At 41.8% G+C, this 21,106-nt stretch overlaps 1 protein-coding gene across 3 annotated transcripts; it reads right to left on the reverse strand.

Annotated features, from left to right (window-relative positions):
* Positions 1–3,384: 3,384 nt before the first annotated feature.
* Positions 3,385–20,529, reverse strand: tpd52 (tumor protein D52). 3 transcript variants are annotated; one of them, XM_034600402.1, is made up of 7 exons: positions 20,364–20,529; positions 8,667–8,794; positions 8,055–8,203; positions 7,431–7,532; positions 6,007–6,048; positions 5,417–5,465; positions 3,385–4,263 (listed from the first exon to the last, which is right to left on the reverse strand). In XM_034600402.1, exons 1-7 carry the CDS (start codon positions 20,380–20,382, stop codon positions 4,132–4,134), a joined length of 621 nt encoding a protein of 206 aa, XP_034456293.1. In that variant the 5' UTR covers positions 20,383–20,529; the 3' UTR covers positions 3,385–4,131. The 3 variants fall into 3 exon arrangements, with proteins under 3 accessions (XP_034456293.1, XP_034456294.1, XP_034456296.1); XM_034600403.1 differs by lacking the exon at positions 6,007–6,048 and having other exon boundaries at positions 20,364–20,518; XM_034600405.1 differs by lacking the exons at positions 3,385–4,263; positions 5,417–5,465; positions 6,007–6,048 and having other exon boundaries at positions 7,427–7,532; positions 20,364–20,518.
* Positions 20,530–21,106: the final 577 nt, after the last annotated feature.

Consider the following 21,106-nt stretch of genomic DNA (forward strand, 5'->3'; position numbering starts at 1 on the left):
CTGACGTGTTAGCGTACCGTGTTTTATTGGGACTAATTGGACAGAGCTAACAGTTTCTCCGTTGTTTTTATGCTAAGCTAAGCTAACAGGCTGCTTTTGTACAAACGCGACTAAATAAAAGCCATGAGCGTTTTTTCCCAAACTGTCAATAGTTTATTTAAAACAAAGAACATAAAGAGGAGGATGATAAATCAGGTTTGGGACATTTCCCAATGTCACCCTGAAGTTTTTTTATTTTTTACTTTAACCACCTGCTCTCACACCTATGAAGCCATGTTTGAACTGAATGTTCTTTCTCTGCACATTTAAAACCTGCTTCATCATAACAGAGCAGAGTTTATATACTGTTCAGGCCTATTGCATCTTTTAACTCAACACACCACACAAAGCACCTGCAATATGTATCTACTCTGTCACTGTAAACTACTGCACCACTGATGTTTAGTTTTCCACAGTATTATCAAATGAATTCTATAAATATATGAGGATTTTTCTCCAGGAGGAAGAATCGATGCACACTGACTGTTAACTCCAGTTTCTTTTCTTCTCCGGTCTCTGTGTGTAGAAACTGCCATCATTCTCGTTGTAAATGGTGTTTTCTGACAAACTGCGTTCTGGTGCTGTTGTTGTTTGACTCGGTGTGTTACGGCTCAGACCGGCTCCCCAGTGATCTGTGCCACTGGAGCATCTGGTTCTGACTGAATAAAGATTTTTTTGGCAGCTGTTTGTTAGATGCTGTCACTGAGTCTTTTTTCTTTGTAATCTCTGATGAGGCCGGAGAACGAAACAGATACTAAAAGGACAAAAGTTTCTTATTTGAGGACAATGACGAGTTTCCGTCTCCAGAGGTAGAATGTGATCAAATACATTTACTCAAGTACTGGAGGACAATTTTGACTTTTACTTCATTTTCTACGTTGTACCTCGTCACCTCGGTGTATTTTATGCACTACATCAACATGATAGCTTAAGTTACTTAAGTTACTTTGCAAAACTTTTCAAATTCAGACTTTACATAAAATTGATTATTACAAATGAGACTCTAAATTAAATGTAAAGTAAACTTCAGCGTTTAAACACTGTTGACACAGTAATGCATAATTAATAAGAAATGAATAATATTACATTTATGATTATATCACTTGGAGCTCAGAGCTCTATATCCTGATAAAACTTAACTAAATATGTCTTACATATTTTATTTCAAGACCTTTACTTGTAACCGAGTATTTTACTCTAAATACAGTATTTCTAATTTGAATACTCTCTCCAACTCAGAGTGGTGACAGTCTGTTCTATATTAAAGATGACCTCATGTAGGAAAACCGGTTTGAGTTAAACAGTAGAGCGTCGTCTCAGCCCAATAAGGATGTAATTCATGGGAACATTAAAAAGCTTCTCACATGTAGTAATGGGTCTAAGTCCTTAAGTTCCGCCACTCTTTATTCAAAAAGTATTTTTCTACAAATCCAATTTTCCCCACCCAAACACAGTGAATCTACATTGAAACATGCTGCCTCCACACCATCTTTTTTTAATAGTGTGTTAGTCTATTGTTTACATGGATTGTTCATGATTAAATGAGCAACAAACAGAGAAAGTAAACCTCAGTTAATGTGCTTCATCCGCTCGGTTTGGGTGCGGTGAGATCCCACGTGATAAGAAACCGCACAAACAATCATCAGGTCCAGATTTAAATCCCGATTAGTGCACGGAAACATGACATGTCGCTTTTCTCCTGCCCGCTTCAGAGAGTCCACACAGAGATAGCACACACACACACACACATAGAGAAATTCCTCATGTGAAATAACCCCAACTGTCTGAACTCTGGCAGAAACTGTGTTTATGTTGGACTCAAACTGGACTTTTAACTCAACATGACCCCTGAGTTCCTCTTTAGTAGTAGTAGTAGTAGTAGTAGTAGTTGCCTTCTAGAGAAATCTTCTAAATATAACAGAGCAGCCACCAGCTCATAACTCAGAGTCTGTTCACTTTTGATTCTGAGAAAAATAGTCATGTGCAGCCTCTGATCTTGGCTGCCCTCTTGTGTCCATATTAGAACATGCAGTAGAGTGAGGTTTAGTTTTAACAGCACATGTATCACCTCTTAAACCCTGAAGGGAAACACAAAGGTGTATTTTCCCATGTTATACACACTGTCTTGTTAAAATTGGCACATCCTGCTACATAATGAGCCACACATACGGTCTATGCACCTGAGGAACTCCACTTTCAGTAAAAAGTGATTTTCACCTCCTCACTCAAACATAAAGACCGATAACAATGTGTCCTATTACTTCACAGTTTCTTTTAATTTAAAGTATATTCATTTAATTCACTATTTCTATTAAGAACCGAACAAGTCATTGTTAAATATTAATTTCAATCCTGTATGAATGATTTATAAAAAATGTAATTCTTACAACTGAGATGTGATCATTTTTTGGGGAACATGGGAACAAGATAGTTAAACTCCAACTGCTGGTCAGGTTGTGATCCCTTTTATCTGTCTTCTTATGTGACTTTCACCCGGCAGCGCTGATCCACAGTCAGTGTGTGGCGATTTAAATCACTCTGGCTTAAGACCCCTGTTGGGGAGAGCTGATCCATGTTGTCCACCAGCAGGGGGGAGGTGTCCTCTGTTTGTCTGGTTTTATTGAATATAAGTCAACTTGAAAAATGTAGTTCAGCCAATACCTCAAATGAGATGATTGTAGCAATTTCAACAATGTCGGAACATTTTGATGCATCTCTCTTTGTACATAAATGCAACACAACTGAGCCTCAATGGACAGAGGGTCCTTGGCTGAGATACAACTTACGAACCTGTAGAACATATAATTCATAAATGTAACATTTAAAAAATATGTTTTGTCTTAACAAAAGCAGCTTTTTTAAATTTTATTTAGCAAACACAGTATATTATCCTGCAAGAGGAGCAGATTTTTATCATTTCATGAAGTTTTACAGAAACTTCTCCAACCAATAAACAGTTGGGAAAAGAGAAAACCTTTGGCCTCCACACCTCTAGTATATTATTATCCTGTGTCAGTGTATAAAGTGGAGGACTGTGTTGGTTTTGGGGGAGACTGGGTGTTACCTCACTGACATAAACAATGGACAAGTGTTTAAATATTGATACAGGCTCTGGAAGAGCCATTTATTTCACTCCCACGTCGGGTCAAGGCTGAACCGTCCCTGTGTGTTTGCTCTGCCTGTGTTCTCATGATCTCGGCTGTTTCCCTCTTAACGATCTAATTCTATTTATTCTTGAATGTTGTTTGAAATTCCAGCGTTGGTAGCTCAGAGCAGATCAGTACTGTGGGTTAGTTTAAACAAACCCTTGGTCCTATATGACAAAAAAGGCACAACATCACTGAACAGTGTTAGACTACTTTATGATGGCAAGGTGTCAATTAATACAGTGAACAGGAAGCTGAATCCAAACACAGAGTAAACCAAGAAAAGCCCCAAAACGGTGGCTAATAGTCAATCCAGCATATAATAAAAAGGGCCATGCAGAAGCAGTAAGCCGACAACTGTCTGGTTCACACCGTAAGTTCTTAAGTGTAAACTCTTCTCTAATCAAGCGCTTAAGTGTAAATGTTTCTATATTTTTGCCATTTTACTTCATGCAAATGAACATAAACTGTGAACAACTGGTACTCGAAGAAAAAGGCAGGAACACGTTTGGCATCGGAGCTTTTCTGGTTTGGCAGAGGCAGAAAACGAGGAAAGCAGAAGAAGGAAAGTGACAGGGTTTCTCCCACATCGAGTCGAGAACAGACTCAAAAACATGCGACTGACACGAGAACACATGCCTGCACACACCCACAAACACACACAAACCCGTCTGCCCTCCCGCCCGCACACACACACACACACACTCCCCTCTTAGCTTTCAGTTTCCACACTAGTGAACTAGTAAGCGCACGTGTCAGACAAAAAGACCAGACGATTAGAACACAAACAACGGCCGGGGTAGGTCATTTGTTTTCAACAAAAGAAGACTGGCACAAGGAGTTGAAGGGGCGAGTGTGAGGGTCCAGGGGTTAGGGAGTCAAGTGAGGAAGGAGGGAGGGGTGAGAGGGTGGATGGGGATCAGGGAGGGGGGAGTTAACCAGGGTCTCATTGCATCAGTGGCTCCGGAGTGGGTGGGCCCCCTGGCTGATTGAGGAAAGTCTCGGCGGTCGGGCCGCTGCTCTCCTGGTTGCCGGGGTCACCGGGGTCAGTGGTGGATGCTGATGGAGTCATTTTAGTCTGAAGCGGAGGAAGGAGAAAACAGGACGGAAAATACAAATTAAAGTTAACATCGTTTACGTTGTTATTTAAGTCGACGTTTTTTTTATTCTAAAGTCAAGCATCAGTTTGTTTTTTTCTGGAGCCAGGAAATTACATAGTCGATTCAAATCAACACGTCAATTAAAAGAGCAACAACATAAGTCTTTAGCATTTGGCTTGTAATGTAATCTATTTAAATATAGCTTTTGTAAAAATAACTTTTCAAAGAGGAATTAATTCAATCTTCCTCTTGTGATTATACATTAACACAGCGTCCCTCCATTCAGTATTCTGAGGACCTCTGCTGCAGCAGCCTAATTAGGTCTGGTATGATCAGTAGCTAATTGTGGCAAATGTTAGCAAACATTAGATCCGTTGGGGGGGGGGGGGGGTCTGAACTTAAGTGACCTGTGAGACGCTTTGATCAGGCCCTTGAGGCCATTCACCAAAACAATAAAAGCAACTTGGAAATACAAAAGAATATCATGACAGCAACTGAGTTGAGGTCCTGCCGATACATGTGCTCGACCAACTGTGACTCAGCTGTCAATCATGATGTTTGATGACGTTTATTATAGCATCACTAGTCAAAAACAAAGTTAAAAGAAAAATGAACACTTGCAAAAAACCTCAGTGTGAAATAAACATTAAGCTAAGAGTTGATTTGACTTTGCACTTTGACTTTCTAGTTTGCTCCATGTCCAATCTGCTAACATGGAGGAAGAATACTACAGCCATCAGCCAGGGGGCGATGGAGAAGCTTTGGCTTCACTTTTGGGAGCTGACATGTCGTCCATCTTTATATACAGTCTATGACCCGTAATAGCTGCTTGTGGCCACAGGGGTCGCCGCTCAAAAGAACATATAAAGTCTCACTTAAACGTTGAAAAAAGTAGATACCAGTTTTCATTAACACCGAAGTGACTTGAAATACAAAACTAGAAATATACTTATTATTGAATTAAGTTAATGCTCAAAAAATAAAGGGCAACATCAGAGTAAAACACACTACTACACAAATACTATGGAAGTAAATAGCACATTTACTATAGGTTTAATGGCAAAGGTCTCAGCACCTCCTTGGGATTTTAAACAATGAATGTGAGCTGTAATACTGTTTTTAATCTGTTACCTTCAAAGTATCCACTCTCCCCTCAAATGACCTGAAAGTTGGTGCATTCCTGTGAAAGGCAAGAAAGAAAAAAAACGTTAAAGAATATATGATGCTATCGCTCTCTTTATCCGTCATGCTCACACACTCACACTGAAGTTTTGTAAAGTGAACATGCAGACAACAAGTCTCCTCCTCAAAATGAAGGAGGAGCAGGACATCCACAGTAATCACACCTTTAATAGGGGCCACGTTATCTGATACTCAGCACAGACAACACAGCACTTTCTAAACTGACTCCGGTCTATTATGTTCTACTGAAAAGCTGCTGAGAGCTGTTGATCTCATGAAAACAGAATCAAGAAAACGCAGGACTAAAAAGGAATGAGACGAGAAAACAGTCGACACGTTTCTTCCAGAGATCAATATCCCCAGAAACACTCGTGGATATAAAAAGGCGTCCTCGACCTGCACACGCTCTTTTTCATGCAGTGCTTGTTATTGTCCAACATGTAGAGACCAGGTTTTTCCTTTCTACGAGGAGAAAACAAACATTGTGCAGTACAGGGTTAGGGTTAGAAAACTACCTCCAGTCCCCCCCCCCCCCTTACCTCATGACAGGCATACTAGCCGAGTGTTGTAATGAGCGCACGCTATCCGACAGCATTACAGAGAAGAGAGGAGGCGTTAGTGGGGGTCTCAGAGTAGTAAAGACAGATTCACAAAGACAGAACAAGACACACGTATGCAAACAAAACCTAGAGAACAAACCCTCAATTATTCCACTATACCTTCAAAGGGCGAGTGGACAAATCCTATAAATCCTGTTCTATCCTATTAAGATCAATTGTGTATTAACACAGTGGGTATGTGCTAATCCTGCGTATTATGGGGGGTGATCTTGTCACCGAACACACGCACACACACACATATGCAAAACAACTGCATACACATAAGCACACCCTGCCCCTTTGACCCCTGTCAGGTTGCTCTTCACTACCAGCCCCCCACCCTCTCCACCCGTCAAAACTGCATCAGTGTGGTAGCTCATCCGTGAGGCTGCAATTCTCAGCACACTGCGGCTTTGAAGGGCCTAATAATCTTGTTTGCAGCTCAGTAATCCAGAGAGAAGAAGGATGACAGGGGAGAAGACAGATTAGGGTCCGCTGGGGGAGGGAGGTGGCGGGGGTCAACAGGAGCAATATCTCAAATGGAACAATCAGCTGTTGGCTTTTAAGCCTCACTCGACCAGGAATTATGAACAGTGATGTGCCGTTGAACGGTCTTTGGTACTTTGAAGCACAATTCGAGGACATCTGGCATCAATTCAGTAGATACGTGGCTGCCAACATACAGTATGTGCATTTATTAGAAAGGAGAAGCTAAAGGCGAGAGACATGTACTGTTATAAGGACAGGCACACACACACCTTTACGTTAAAACCTGTTTTAACCTTTTTAATGATTTACATTAATAGGACACCATGAGGAAGTTCCCATAATGTAACTGTGTAAACAGATTTAGGTCCCCACAACATTAGTTATACCTGGACCACACACACACACACACACACACACACACACACACACACACACACACACACACACACACACACACACACACACACACACACACACACACACACACACACACACACACACACACACACACACACACACGAGCCCCTCGTGTAAACAAAGACACACAGTAGAAAATCAAATAAAACTGATGTTGAGCAATACACTGTATAAAGCTGTGGTTTCAGTTTGAAATCGTCTTCAAAAATTACTTTTGACACAAATTGGCAACTCCCGTGCCCTAATATGTAATATAATGTCATGTAATTTAAGATACATGGACGACAGAATCCCTAGCTAAAACTCTCAGATCCTTTTTTGAAAGATTCCTTAGAAATAAATCACAGAACACATGAACAACAGATACTTTTCTTTCTCATGGACCTGGTGCTTCAACAAAAACTTTTAATGTTGCTGAATTTATGGCCCCTCCCTCCGATGTCTCCTCTCAGCCTCACCTGACATCCTCCAGTTTCCGGGTAAAGACTGAGCCCACGTTGGAGATAGCTGCTCCGGCCTTCAGACTCGCCTGAGAGAGCGTTTCAGACGTCCTTCTATAGCTGGAATAAAGAAGGGGAGGCGGAGAGAGAGGGGGGGGGGAGGGGGAGGAATGATGGGCAGGAAAAAGGGAGGATATGAGAGTGATGAAAAGAGACAGATCAAAGAATGCAGGGAGGCATCAAGGTCAGAACTAAACCTCTGGGACATTTTTCATTTTAAAAAACCAGAGAGCATCAGAATGCTGCTCATTTCCTGTAGCGTCAAACAAGTAACCAAACAGTTTCACTCAGGCCACAGATGAGCTGTCACCACAACTGACATCTTCTTCCTCGCTCAGATGCGAAGGTGCTGGCAGTAAACCATGTTTTCAGGGCATTCAGATACAGAGAAAACTCTCATGATCAGATAAGCAGAGAACAATGATGCATATGTTGGTGGATATGGAAGCTGTTAGTCACGAGGGCTCTTTTTTTTTTTCTTCAAAAGGGCAAGCGACATAAAGGGTGTATTTAGATTTAATTAGCGGCATATGGAACAAATTATTGTGTATTTCTGAGCCACTGTGGTGGTGGAGTACGTACGCGTTGGAGGTGGTGACCTCCTGCCAGGTTTTGGTAATGTTCTGTTTCAGCTCATTCAGAGGTGTGATGCCCAGCTTTCTCTTCAGGTCGGCCAACTGCCGCTCCTTGGCTGCAAGAACCTGGGACAGAGTCAGGATCTCATCCTCCACCTGGACACACACACACACAGAAATTTGCCATATGTGAAGATCAAGCACTTTTTTTTTCAGTTAGAGAATAAATCATGGGCCGTATAAAAAATGGACGACGCATCTCTGTGAAATGAAGCCAAAATATCACAGATTCGAGTGCTGCCATCTTGCACTGATTACATCATTTGGAGCCAGAAACTGTGCAGTAGTGATCGTGGTCCCGCTGATACACAGGGTCGACCAATCGTGAGTCAGTCTCAGCAGTAATTCATCACATTAAAATAAAAGGCCCTATGGCTTGGCCTGTTCAAAGTATATATGGCAAGTTACAACAGAACGGCAGAAAAACTGCAAACTGGTGTATACACACTGTGGAAATAATTCTAACCATTTTCCACCATTAGCATGTACAGCTCTGTTTAAGTACAACAGGTCATGGCTCTTTGAATCGAGGCCTCTTTAATCCCTGACCCGTCCTGACCTTGAACAACTCTTCCTGCAGCTCCTGTCGCTCCTCCTCTGTAATGGCGGGTGGAGGAGGGGCGGGCCCGACAGACGTCACTGCATCTTCTCCCAGCTCTGGGACCGAGTCCGGATGCTGCTGGGTACCTGTGAGGCAAATAAGCAACATATATTTTAATCAAAGCTTCTAAATTGGCATTTCATGTGTATGATAGTTTTTAAGATATGTTCACATGTGTGAGCCCGTGTTTGCTGAGTGACAGCGAACAGGGGACATGAGAGGGGAGGCTGATGTTGGTTGTCAAACTCAAGCTGTTCCTTTGGAGGACGAGGAGAAGAAAGGACGAATAGTTTAAAGATATCAGAGAGTTGGACAAGAAAAATTAAGGATGCCCTTTGATGATGGATGTGGGCGAGCCAGCGAGAGGTGGTGAAGCAGCTAGGTTCTTGGTTCGGCGGAAGCCTTTCTGTGTGGAGTTTGCATGAACTCGTGTGTGGGCTTTCTATGTGTGAATGGTTGTTTGTCTTATGTTGGCACTCCGATACGCTGGCAACCTCTCCAAGGTCTACCTGCCTCTTGACCAATGTCAGCTGAGATAGGCTCTTTAAGGAGAAGCTTTATAAACAATGGATGGATATTAGCTAGGTGCTAGCTGAATGATTTAACTCATTTACAGAGGGAGAAATTAGAAGCTCATCCTCTCATTATGCTTCACCACTCGTAGTTTATTTTGACAATGTTATTGGCTCCGTCCTTTTGCCTGAGGTACGTTAGGAAGAGTTGTGACTGTACAGCAGCAGAAAAACACTCTCTCTCACAAACCCACATCATATTTTCACTCCACAAACATTTACAGTATACACTGTACACACTCAGCTTTGATGTTGCAGTCTCTGACAGAGCTGTGCCCAGCAGGAGCAGCAGTGCATCAATAATACAAATAACTTTCTAGATGGAGACGTCCTGGGCTCAGACAGCATGAGAGAACACAGGAGCACGGGGGTTGTTAGGATCCGTCAGTCAAAAGGACGACTGCGGGTGAGGATGTTTTGAGCCAGAACTGAGCAGGAATCTGGAACCCCGAACCGGCTCTGAGGTTGATTTTATTTTTATCTAGTCTCTTCTAGTGTTTCATAAAAAAAGAGAAAACCCAAGAGCTGAATAATACAGTGTGAGGGGGGAGGTAGACAAAAAGAAACTGGTGGGGAATAAATTTCAGATGTACACTGTCATCTCAGCAGGAGCCAGAACTATGATGTAAATTGAGAAGAGACAAACTAGACCTGAGAGTAGATTTCATGATTGATCTTTGTAAAGGTGATTTAAATTCTGACCCCACTCCCATCATAGTGCTAGTCAGAGAGCTTGGGTCGGTCTGGCACAGTGCCCCCTGTAGGTTACTAAATTAAAAGGCCCAATGGACTATTTGTCTATTTGAAAAGACGCAGAAAGAGGGGAAACAGCTATCTTAGCTTAGTCCAAGAATTAAAGAGTCCGACTGAACATCGTACAAAATTTGAAGAATTTCCCTAAAGGCGAGATATTGTGTTAACAAGAATGGGACAGACAACATACAAATATAATATACTAGCTCTCTCCTGAGTGAAGGCATAAAAGATAAAGAACTGTCATTTTTACGTTACCATCCAGACACTGACTATAAACCACATCTTCGTAGATTTCTCCAAACAATTTCTTTCCGATCACATTTGCTAGAAAAAAACGAAACAGGAGTTTCCAAACTTTAGCTATTGACTAGTTATTAGTCATTTACAAGTATGCAACAGTAACTTAACAATACAAAACACTTGTAACCACAACCATCAGTGATGTCACAGTGTATTGACACGCCCAGTGGTAAAAGTTACTGTATACATTTGTTTTTTTATGTTAATGATGTCAACTGAAATCTATTTTGACTCGCTAGTATGAGCTGTTTCCCTTGAATATCTTGTTTCAGCTCAACAAACCCCAAATCGCCTCCTCCCACCTCATTCCACACACTTGGCAGCATTCCTCTCTTTCTCGTCACACACCAATACTCCCCAAACCTTAAAAACATTTGATCTGAGACCGGGATGGATGTTTGGTGAGGACAGAGACACCAAAGACTGTCTCAAAAGCTACTGGTAAAATAACATTTCTCAGCCTTCCCTGTCAAAGAGTGTTTTCATAAGCTGCTGTGAGACAATACTGTTTTTTGGATTGAATTAATGCCATGGGAATAAGCAGTGTGGATGCACCTCAAGGGAGAATACTTACGTGTCAAAATATGCTGGGGAAAAATGTGGAGTGGGAGATCCAACTGGAATTCACTAATAAAGCTTTTCAGAGGAAATAGAGGCAGCCGTTACAGTAACTAAGTCAATAGAGAAATATAGAGGAAATAGATGTGTGTGTGTGTGTGTGTGTGTGTGTGTGTGTGTGTGTGTGTGTGTGTGTGTGTGGAGCATCACACTTCATCTCCCTCCAGTAGTCCCTCCCCCCTTCCTTGTATTACATTTGACCTCTCCTCTACCCATTACTGGTGACACAGCAATGACACACACACACACACACACACACACACACACACACACACACACACACACACACACACACACACACACACACACACACACACACACACACACACACACACACACACACACACACGAAGGGAATATACACACCTGCTTACAGAGACTGAATTGTGTAATGGACACTTCCCTTCGTGACACTCGTGCCTCACAAACAAGACGACTCTTCTCTTATAAAAGAGCACTATACTCTTATTTTGATGATCTTCTGCTCAGGAACTGGGTTTCTATTTGATTTGCTTACAAAACAGTTCTGTAAAAAGCAGTGAACGTCCACCACCACCTCAGGTTGAGGAGAACAGGTTTTGTAGGACGACTCCTTGGCTCAGTTATCTGCGATGCAACATTCTGTGATAAATTCCTGCAGGCAGTGATATGAGAGCTGTGTGTCTGAGTGTGGAGGCAGCTCTGCAGGAGTGAATGTATGCCTCTTTCTGCCCTTGTTAGGGTCCACTGAACTCATGTAGCCTAATTATTTGGTAACTGTATTATATTCACTACTCTGATATTGTGACTAGGCCAGTTTTATTATCTAGAAGCAGAAGAAAGAAAAGTGGAACTTCCTTTTTTTGGTCTGGAAGCTGGCAGAAGTTGTGTGAATACAATCACATTACGGTTAAAATTATCACCTCGTGGTTGTATTTAAACACTATGAGGACAATGAGGATCTTGACAATGTGGTAATTTGCCTATAATCCTGGCAGCAGCTTTCTTTCTGAAACTGTAACTGTGGCCTACGATCAACCAGATTCTATATTTTATAAAATGAAACTGAATTTGTCTTTTTTACTGCTCAGATGTGTGGTTTATATACAAATTTGACTGATATACTTAACTGGTGTTATTTTCTCATACATGTCAGAGATCTGTTAAGCAACTGGCACAATCTTCAGACCCAAGTTCATAACTCTTCAAAATAAAAGCTCCTCAATTCTGTTCAGTACAAAGCAATGCAGTAACAAAACGAACATCAGGCTTTTCCATGTCGGAGATCCATGCTTGACATCAGTGAATGTCTGTGTCAGTCAGATATGGTGAAATTAAATAATCACTATGAAGACTTGAGAATCTCTTTCATATCCAGACAAAATTGGTATTATTAGTAAACTATCTTCACCTGAATCAAACAGAACTGGGACCTTGTAAATCAGAATTACGGCAAAACAGCTGAAACATCTGATTAAGCAATGAAGAAATAATAACCATAGCAAAATGAGTTAAAGTATCTTAATTTTCTAAATCAATAAAAAGTTTAAAAAAAAGAAATGTAAGTGAATTGCTAATCAGCAAAAGTTGCCGTCACACACACTGCAACTAATTATCACTTGTCCACTCCCCCTTACAGTTTGTGTTCCCCCAAATTCTTCCCGTCCAATGAACACACACACACACACACACACACACACACACACACACACACACACACACACACACACACACACACACACACACACACACACACACACACACACACACACACACACACACACACACACACACACACACACACACACACACACTTTCCTCCTTGTGATACCTCTGGTACTGACAGCCGGCGAGCTGGGCGGCGTGTCACCGTAGGTCGGGGAGAGGTAGAGGTACCTGGTGTTGACTCCTTGCTCAAAGTCAAACGGAGAGTGGTATTCCTCCAGAGGCTCCATGTTTACAGCTCGTGTTGTGCAGCAGGTCGGAGCGACTACCGCCTCCCTGCCACCACCTTAGCAAAACAAGCCAAGCGCTGATTGCCTGCATGTGATCCGGACGCGTGCTGGCTGTCTCTGTGTCTCCTTGTTTACAGCATCCTGGACTCAGACACACACTCTGTGTCCAAGTGTGTGTGTGAAGGAGGAGGGTTTTGTGTTGTCTTTCAGGTGTTCAGAAGGTCAGAGTGAAAGTACAGCGGAGATGGTTTCCAATTTTCCATTTTTTTCAGGCCAAAGAGCTGTGAACCCTCTGTTTCTGTCCTGCTGATAAGAAGTTACCCGTCTCTTCAGTCAGCTGTTGCGGCAGACACACACGCTTTCTCTGCAAACACACACACACCCTCTTCTTCTCTACTGTTATCCCAAAAATCTCAGTCCATCCTTCAAACATCCATTTGCGTCCATTCAGTGCGGTTTCCAGATGCTAGCCCCTGGTAGCAGCGCAGTGACATTGCCTGACACTCCATTTTAAAAACTCCCAGGTCTCTCCGACAATTCCCTCCCTCCATCTATCCATCCCTCACTTTCCTGTCATCCAAGGAGGAAATAATAGAGGTCCCATTTGTGTGGGCTGGTCACGTGATGCGAGTGAGTGTGGTGGAGGGGCATTAGATGAAAAGCATAATCTGCAGTGTCCCAGATTACAGCCAAGCGCTAATCCAGGGCGGCCTGTCCATCTTGGAGCAGCAGTGATGCTAGTAGGCTAGAACGGAGGGGACAGGATGCCAGAGGCTAAACTAGGTATTGTGTAGATGAGGGGCAGTTATCTATGTGGTGAAGAGAGCATGTAGTCATACAACTGTGTGTTCATGCAAGAGCTGCAACGAATGATTATACTATGAGTAAAGAGTTGGTTTTGGATTTCAACCAATAACCTCACCTCTATTCATAGTATTGACATCATCACTTGTATAAAAGAACACAGGTTTAAGGATTTTACAAACCAAGTCCATATTTTTCCTCTGAAATTGTCCTGTAATTAAATAACAGTGACCTAACGTTGTGTCAAACACCAACACCGATTTTGTTCATCATAAAAGTTCCGTTGAATTTGCTGCGTTTTTCATGTTTGTCAAAGGTGTTCCAGAGAGTTGTGTGAACCACAAAATCCTCCACACTGCTCGACTCCATTTTATCTCAACGCATCGGACTCAATGAGCCAGGTTCGGGCTGGGCAATTAACTGAAAATGGAAGGCGGCATAAATAATCATTCATTAATCGTAATCGAGGTAAAAATTTATTTGAAGTTATGTCGCCCAGCCCTATGTCATGTCACAGGAGAGATATGAGCAGAGACATGAGGCACGAAGTCAGAGGATGACTGTAGAATAAGTCATGCACGATCACGTGTCTATAGATAGTAGCATCACTAAAGGCTGCAGTCTGGCCTGGTGACATTCCTGCAGTCATTTCCATGACTAGATGCTTTCAAAAAGCTTGATTAATGATAACCAATGATTAGACCATTACACATCAGTACATAAATTTACAGACAATCGCAGACAGACTATGTTCAGGCCTCCTTGCAACATTCCTCTGTTGTTAGGATCCAGACGAGCATGTTTATGTGATCTTCTCTAGGAAATACCTTGCACCAAGACAGACAGACGGGACACTATCCCTGAAGCAATGAAGCACTGCAGGACAAATTCCACAATCGACCATGACAAAGTGAAAAGAATGGAGTTTAAAAAATTTCAACTGAAGCCACGTGTGCTTTAAAATATATGAAGTTACCCATTTTTTGTTCTGCAGAACTGCAAGTTAACTTAATACATCAACAGACACTTCCATAAAGCCATAGTGCAGCATTTCAGTGATATGAAATATCATTAGGAGGAATGAGAGAGGAATCTTGTTTTAAAAGCCTGCTGACAGTTAAATTCATACTCTTATAAACTGTTTAAATGGTCAAGTTGATGTCCACACTAACACTAACATTCTCAAGTGTTTCAAGCAATTGGTCAGCAGTCTTAATGTGTATGAAATCACATCCTAATAAAAAAATATATATAATACCAGTGACATTATGATGGTAGTGACAGACAGAGGATTAACGATGAATATGCTAAGCCCTACTATGTGTGTAACAGTCCTATAAAAGTTGGATGCTGCGTGTAAACTGATGTCACTGTACTACGCCCTGATCTGTAAAGTCAGGCTGGACTGCACTGTGCTTTCATTCAGCAGAAAGTGACACACATACAGTCACTCATTGCAAACAATCACATACCACCATACACAAAAACAGGCTTAAATCAGGAGCAAATAATCCACACCTCTCCAACGTTATTTCATCATACTTCATTTGCGTGAGGCCTTCTTCACATGCTAAATCGCTTCTTCTCTTCAGACTCAGCGATTCAAGGATAGAATAATATGGTGGCCAAATACTCATTAAGGGTGTTTGTCACATGTGAGTTAAAACTGGTTACTTCTATAAACTGGACTATAGAAGCTTCAGTTCCGTTTCCACTTGTCATAAACCCACTAACGTCTGGCTTTCGTCTGCAATAGAAATGGGTCAGCATTGGTTTCTGTGTCTTTGGCTTCCCGGGAGTACATGAGGTTGAACAAGACTCATCGGGGGGAAAAAACTGACGGGCACACTCCTTTACTGGTAATGGGAAATGAGCCGTTTCTACCTTAAAAAAACCTGCGTATCCGGGCTAATTTGGTGTATTAAAGAGGTATTTTACTCTGCTGTATTCCTGACCCATCAGGCCACTACTTTCTTCTAACAGCATCTGCGTCCTGTCCTGCCAAGCTGGCTCTTCCTTCTACAAAGGTGTCGAAAGGCTCTATTACCACCTCTGCAACAATAATGTCCCCACCCCACCTCCTGTTCCGGGTGTTCCAGAACTGTGAGGTGGAAAATAGGCACGACATTTCCTCCTTGAACAGCCTGAACAAAAGGGGCTACTGATTCATCAGACTCTGGATTCATGTGACACTTATTAACAAAGATGGCTCGTAAGCTTGAATGATTTAACTTAAAAATTCTTAAATCTCACAATTTCCTTTTAAAATAATCACTGACTCAAATTAGAGTGTGATCTATGATTTGAATAGTTTCCTGCATTTGATTTATAAAAACATAACAGACACCAAAACCAACTCATCGTTGCCCCCATCCACAGGAACAAACAGCCATTTTCAAGTGGTTAATGCTGCACAGCATGAGATCAATTATCTTACTATTCATGACATACCCTGTCACATGATTAGCCTAAAACAAGAGTCATGAGACGTGGCTGACTGTGAATGCAGCTAGCGTGCCCACAAAGTTGCCATTAGACGTGCATCATGGGAAAACTGTGAGGCGAAGGGCATAGAGCGGCTTCACCTCAGATGGAGCAAAACCAAAGTCGTGTCCTCATCTCACTACTTCATCTTCACCACCTCAGTTTTCTGATCCCTCATGGACAAGTCAAAGCTCATCAAAGTAATAGTTAGAAATAAACTCTTTGGTTTCATCCCTGACGGTTAAATGAGAGGATTCATATTTTTTCCATGTCTCTATGGTCAAAATGTCGGTTACCTAATCTTAGCTTAAACTCCAGACAAAGGGTTTGACATCTGCAGACTTGCCCCAAATATTTCAGGACCACTGATGTGGAAAAAGCAGACTGTTTCCGAGTGATATCAATTTCCTTTTCCGATTTACAATCATGCACAGTCCTCCTACTGTCACACCAAGATAGAAATTGATGCAAGGATGTTTTGTATTGGCTCATAAATATAAAACGACATACTGTTACAATACATTATACTCTATTCATATGAGTCGTATCTGACACAATAAACAATACTTGTGTGACTCATTTATCAACATCTAGTGCATCTCCGGGAAAAAAAAGTGATTTCCATTTGACACTGACGCCCAAAGTTTCTCTCTACAGTGTCATGAGGATACTGTGCATGTGTGTGTCTACTCATTTTTTTTTCAGCATATACACCGATCTTGTCAGGACCAGTAGTCCTCATGGGGACCAAAGCCTGGTCCTAATGGGCCAAAACGTCATTTCCGAGGTCCTGGTTAAGGTTAAGTGTAAGATGTGAATTGTGGTTAGGGTTAGGCATGAATTGGTCCTGGTTAAGGTCAGGGATAAGGTTTTGGTTGGGCTGTGCACAATGAATGGAAGTCAATGCAAGGTCCTAATAAGGATTGCTGTGCAAACATGCTTGTGTGTGCGTGTCTGATGCCAGAGCTCCCAGACAGGTGAGAACTCAGCTCGGCCAAATCTCACAGGTTAATGCAGTATTCTCCATAAAGAAGTACAGAAACCAGAGGGATTAAACGGCAATTGAAATATACTGCAGTGTCTTTAGACCCAAACGTTTAGTAACAAAGACTGGGGGGGGGGGGGGGGGGGGGGTGTATTGTGATGAAAAATGCAATTGTCTGACACCACGGTCTGTAGGAGGCCGGCCTTTTCCAGAAAGGCTTAAGATTCTTTGTGTTTTCAGCTCAGTAATGGTCCACTATCGAACTGTTTACTGTTTATGTAGAGCTCCTTTCACAATGACTTGTGACGGCCATGACTGCTGACAAACATGTGTTTCTAGGTGAACTCCCCTCCCACCCACATTTACACAAGACAAAGACCATTGCTGTGTGTGTATAATACTGATGTGATCTAACATGTGTGACAAATCAGGACACACAAGTATGTGCATAACTGGCGCTGTACTTTACAGTGCAACAATACATTGACATAATTGTGCTTTTGCTTATAGTAAAGCAAGAAGATTCAACAATGTGAAGCAAACCTCATCACAGGTACAATAGTAGTCAAATATTGCACTATTTATAAACCTTAAACAGGGCTACATGATAACTCACTTATTCAACTGTATTAGTGATAATATTCTGATATCAAGATACTTTGGATCACAAGTCTAATCTCTAAGTGAAACGTTAGTTTGCTCTGACTGAAATCGGTCATGAGATCTTTAAAAGCGTAAGTATATTTTGAAAGTATCATCTTGTTCTAGTACAACAAATTTCAGACTTGAACGAGTCGGCTGTAAATTCATGGCTTGGGAAAGTTGCCCGTGACAGCTGAAAGCGTCTGGTTGTGTCTCATTTAAATCTAATAAGCCAAAAAATGTTGGCAACGACTCATGATCAATCTCATTAGACGGCCTAGTTGGAAAAACAAGATGGACAGGTCAGCCACACTGTCACATTTCTGAACATCTGATTTCGGCCAAAAGCATAAACTTCTATCAGGGGAGCAGAAAGTTCAAGAAACCAAAAAAAGCTACAGAACAGGCTTGACTTTCTTTTTGCAACTTAGGGGTGTGACATTCTTGAGAAGGGGAAGGGGAACTTGCAAAAACACTGTACATCCAGACAGTTTAATGGTAAGTAAATGATTATAAGAGAACATTGTTTCTTCTCTGAACAGAGATAAAATCTCCACAGCTGCTGAGGTGAAACAAATTCCCACTTAAGCAAATAGGGAACCATATGATTTAATGTCACTACTGGAAACTCCATTCAAATGCAGGGGAAATCAAGTGCACAGAAAGAAATCTGTATTATTTAAAAGGTCGTCTACACACAGACATGACCAGAGGAGTACTGACTCCACTCCTCTGACAGCTGCTTAAGGGAGTCAAAACCCTCAGTATGTATGCTGAACGCCCTCCTGCTAAAACCAAACTCCTCTTTATCTTTTTATTAGTGATGTTTCACCTGAAATATGGAAAAATTATTGCGGAGAAACGCCTTAATTCTGAGTGAAGTAACTTTTCTGTTTAAAATAGTGGTGACTGTGCAGCCTGAAGCTCAACTGCTGAGAGTGACAGGGGAAAAGATTAAGAAGGAGACAGGTACGGGGGGGGGGCAAGACAGTTACAAATTTCTTGTCATGACAACTTCCCTGTCATGTCATGACACGGGTCCAGTAAAAAAAAGAGAACTGAACTGCTGCTATGATAACATTTAAATGGACACAATAAAGGCTGTACATTTATTTTGACTTTGAGTTACTTCTGCATTACATTTTAATTAATGCACCAACATATGTGACAGCGGCTCCACAAGGAAGAACAAGTATTGTGAATTTGATGAACACCAATCAGCAGCAGTACTAAAGAGTAGTAGCAGATATTATGAGCTTCACCAACTTTGCATTTTTTGCAAGACAACTGTGTTAAGTATTTCTGTTATTGTGTCCCCCCCCCAGCACATACATAGAGACAGACAGAACTGTCTGACTACTTCATTTGGACTGATACCTATAGGCATGAATTATCAACCAGTAACAGGTCACATACTTTGACCATGTGTCAATATACAAAATATGCTGCATCTTCCAAAAAAATGTTCTACCTTGGGGCTTAGCGTGCAGACATCAGGAAATTAGACTTCTCAAACCAGTAGGGTGAAGCCTGGAAATGAGGTCAGAGCTGAGCACTTTTCACCTGACATCCCTTTAAGGTGAACAAATAAACCTCCGTGTTTGTAATCAACTGAACGGAGTCGAACATACAAGCTTTGAATCTCGTGGCAAATCTCCAGTTTCCTTGCAAAACACAATGCACTTCACTGAGAGGCAGCTCCCACTTAAGGCAAGTGCACACAGACAGTGGTGAGGAGGAGTGAGAGAGCAGATGGCTGCCTGGCAGGAATGGAAATGTCAAGGAAGTAGTGGGAGAGGTCGAGGAGTGAGGAATGGCAGGTAGAATGTACACCTCTCACCTCCTCCACCTGTACTCTACATTAAATCGTCTGCTATGCCACACATGTGCTCGGGCCTGTTTGGCCTCACAGCCGTCCAACAGGGGCTGATGACTGTGCTACTCTCAACTTGTTGACTCACTGTTCTGATGGAAAAAGAGGCAGGTGGTGTAGACAGTGCGACCTGACGAGCACAGATCAACATTTACAGAACACGTAGTGAGCCGTCAAATGGGGTGTAACCTGTTTGTGCAGCTTCAGTCAATAAACATTTTTAAAGCTAAATCCATAAACAGCATCAAAAACCAGCTCATCAGATCGTGTCTGAACACATGAAACACACGCCACACGTGCCACAGTTACCTCAGAGTGCGGTTTAGCCCGCGTTTAAAACTTAACTAACGACTTCCTCGTTTGTGTGCGACTCCAGCAGATCATCGGGTGTCAACATGTTGGGACAAAAAAGCTGTGCAGCAGTGACTTCCGTGTTATTTTGTTTTTTTTAATGTACGTTGATCTTAATTAGTGTCAACCATTTTTTTTTCTACCAATAAGAAAACACGTTGATGCTTCTATCATGAAAAAGAACGCAGCTACTCTCGGGAAGTTTGAAACGTAGCATATGTTTCCAAACTTGGATGTGTTAGCTTAGTTTGCTAACTTTCATGTGACACCAAAATAGGTTTGACACACCCTCGGTACCGACAGCGGCCCAGTGACACGGCCCAGTGAGTGATTTACCTTTGACTGCCTCCTCCATGCTGCGGCTGAGGTGTAGTTTCTGGTGGTTTGGAGTCCAGGCGGCGCAGGTTCCTCACTCGGCTGCTGTGGACCTTCCTGTTCCCTCGCTCATGTTGCCAGGCAGCTCGCCGTGAGGGGTGGGGCTCGTGGTGACGTCAGCGCGTAAGCAGTGTAAACAGAGGCGAGCACGTGGATCGAGTTGGGAGCCGTCAACACTGCAGCTGCTGGGCAACCGCTCCACGTTATTAGATAAAGTAAAGTAAAGTAAAGTAAAGTAAAGTAAAGATATATATATCACAAACTAAATCAAATTAAATACTATGGCACAAACCAAAAATAAAATAAACCTATGTAGTACAAATTTAAATGAAATACAATATTGTAGCACAAAATAAAATAAATACTTCAGCACAAACTGTACATTTTATTGTAGCTCCCCTGATCCTGTTGTTTTCTCTCTTTGTGGGATTTTTTTTTATCTTTGTATTTTGATGAATGAATGATGGTTTTACATCATTTTGGAGGCACATACTGTTAAACATTAACTGTAAATCCATGTATATATTAGTCTTTTGATTGTAACTATCTTAAGTGATACTGTAACTTATATATATGATATTCCAGTGCTACATGTAATTATTACATTAGAATGTAATACTTCAAATCAAGCTATAAAGGGGGAATTTGTGATGAACTCCAAAGATCCTTGTTAAGTTGGATTCTGAGTTAACACATCACATGAA

This window comes from Hippoglossus hippoglossus, chromosome 11 (genome assembly GCF_009819705.1).
Source record: "Hippoglossus hippoglossus isolate fHipHip1 chromosome 11, fHipHip1.pri, whole genome shotgun sequence".
NCBI lineage: Eukaryota > Metazoa > Chordata > Actinopteri > Pleuronectiformes > Pleuronectidae > Hippoglossus > Hippoglossus hippoglossus.

What these genes read in the sequence shown, in the direction of transcription:
- tpd52 (XM_034600402.1), bottom strand. An exon ending in GAGGTCACCACCTCCAACGC is followed by an intron (nt 7,533 to 8,054) that starts GTACGTACTCCA and finishes TCTTTATTCCAG; the next exon opens with CTATAGAAGGACGTCTGAAA. An exon ending in GGAGAGTGGATACTTTGAAG is followed by an intron (nt 4,264 to 5,416) that starts GTAACAGATTAA and finishes CCTCCGCTTCAG; the next exon opens with ACTAAAATGACTCCATCAGC.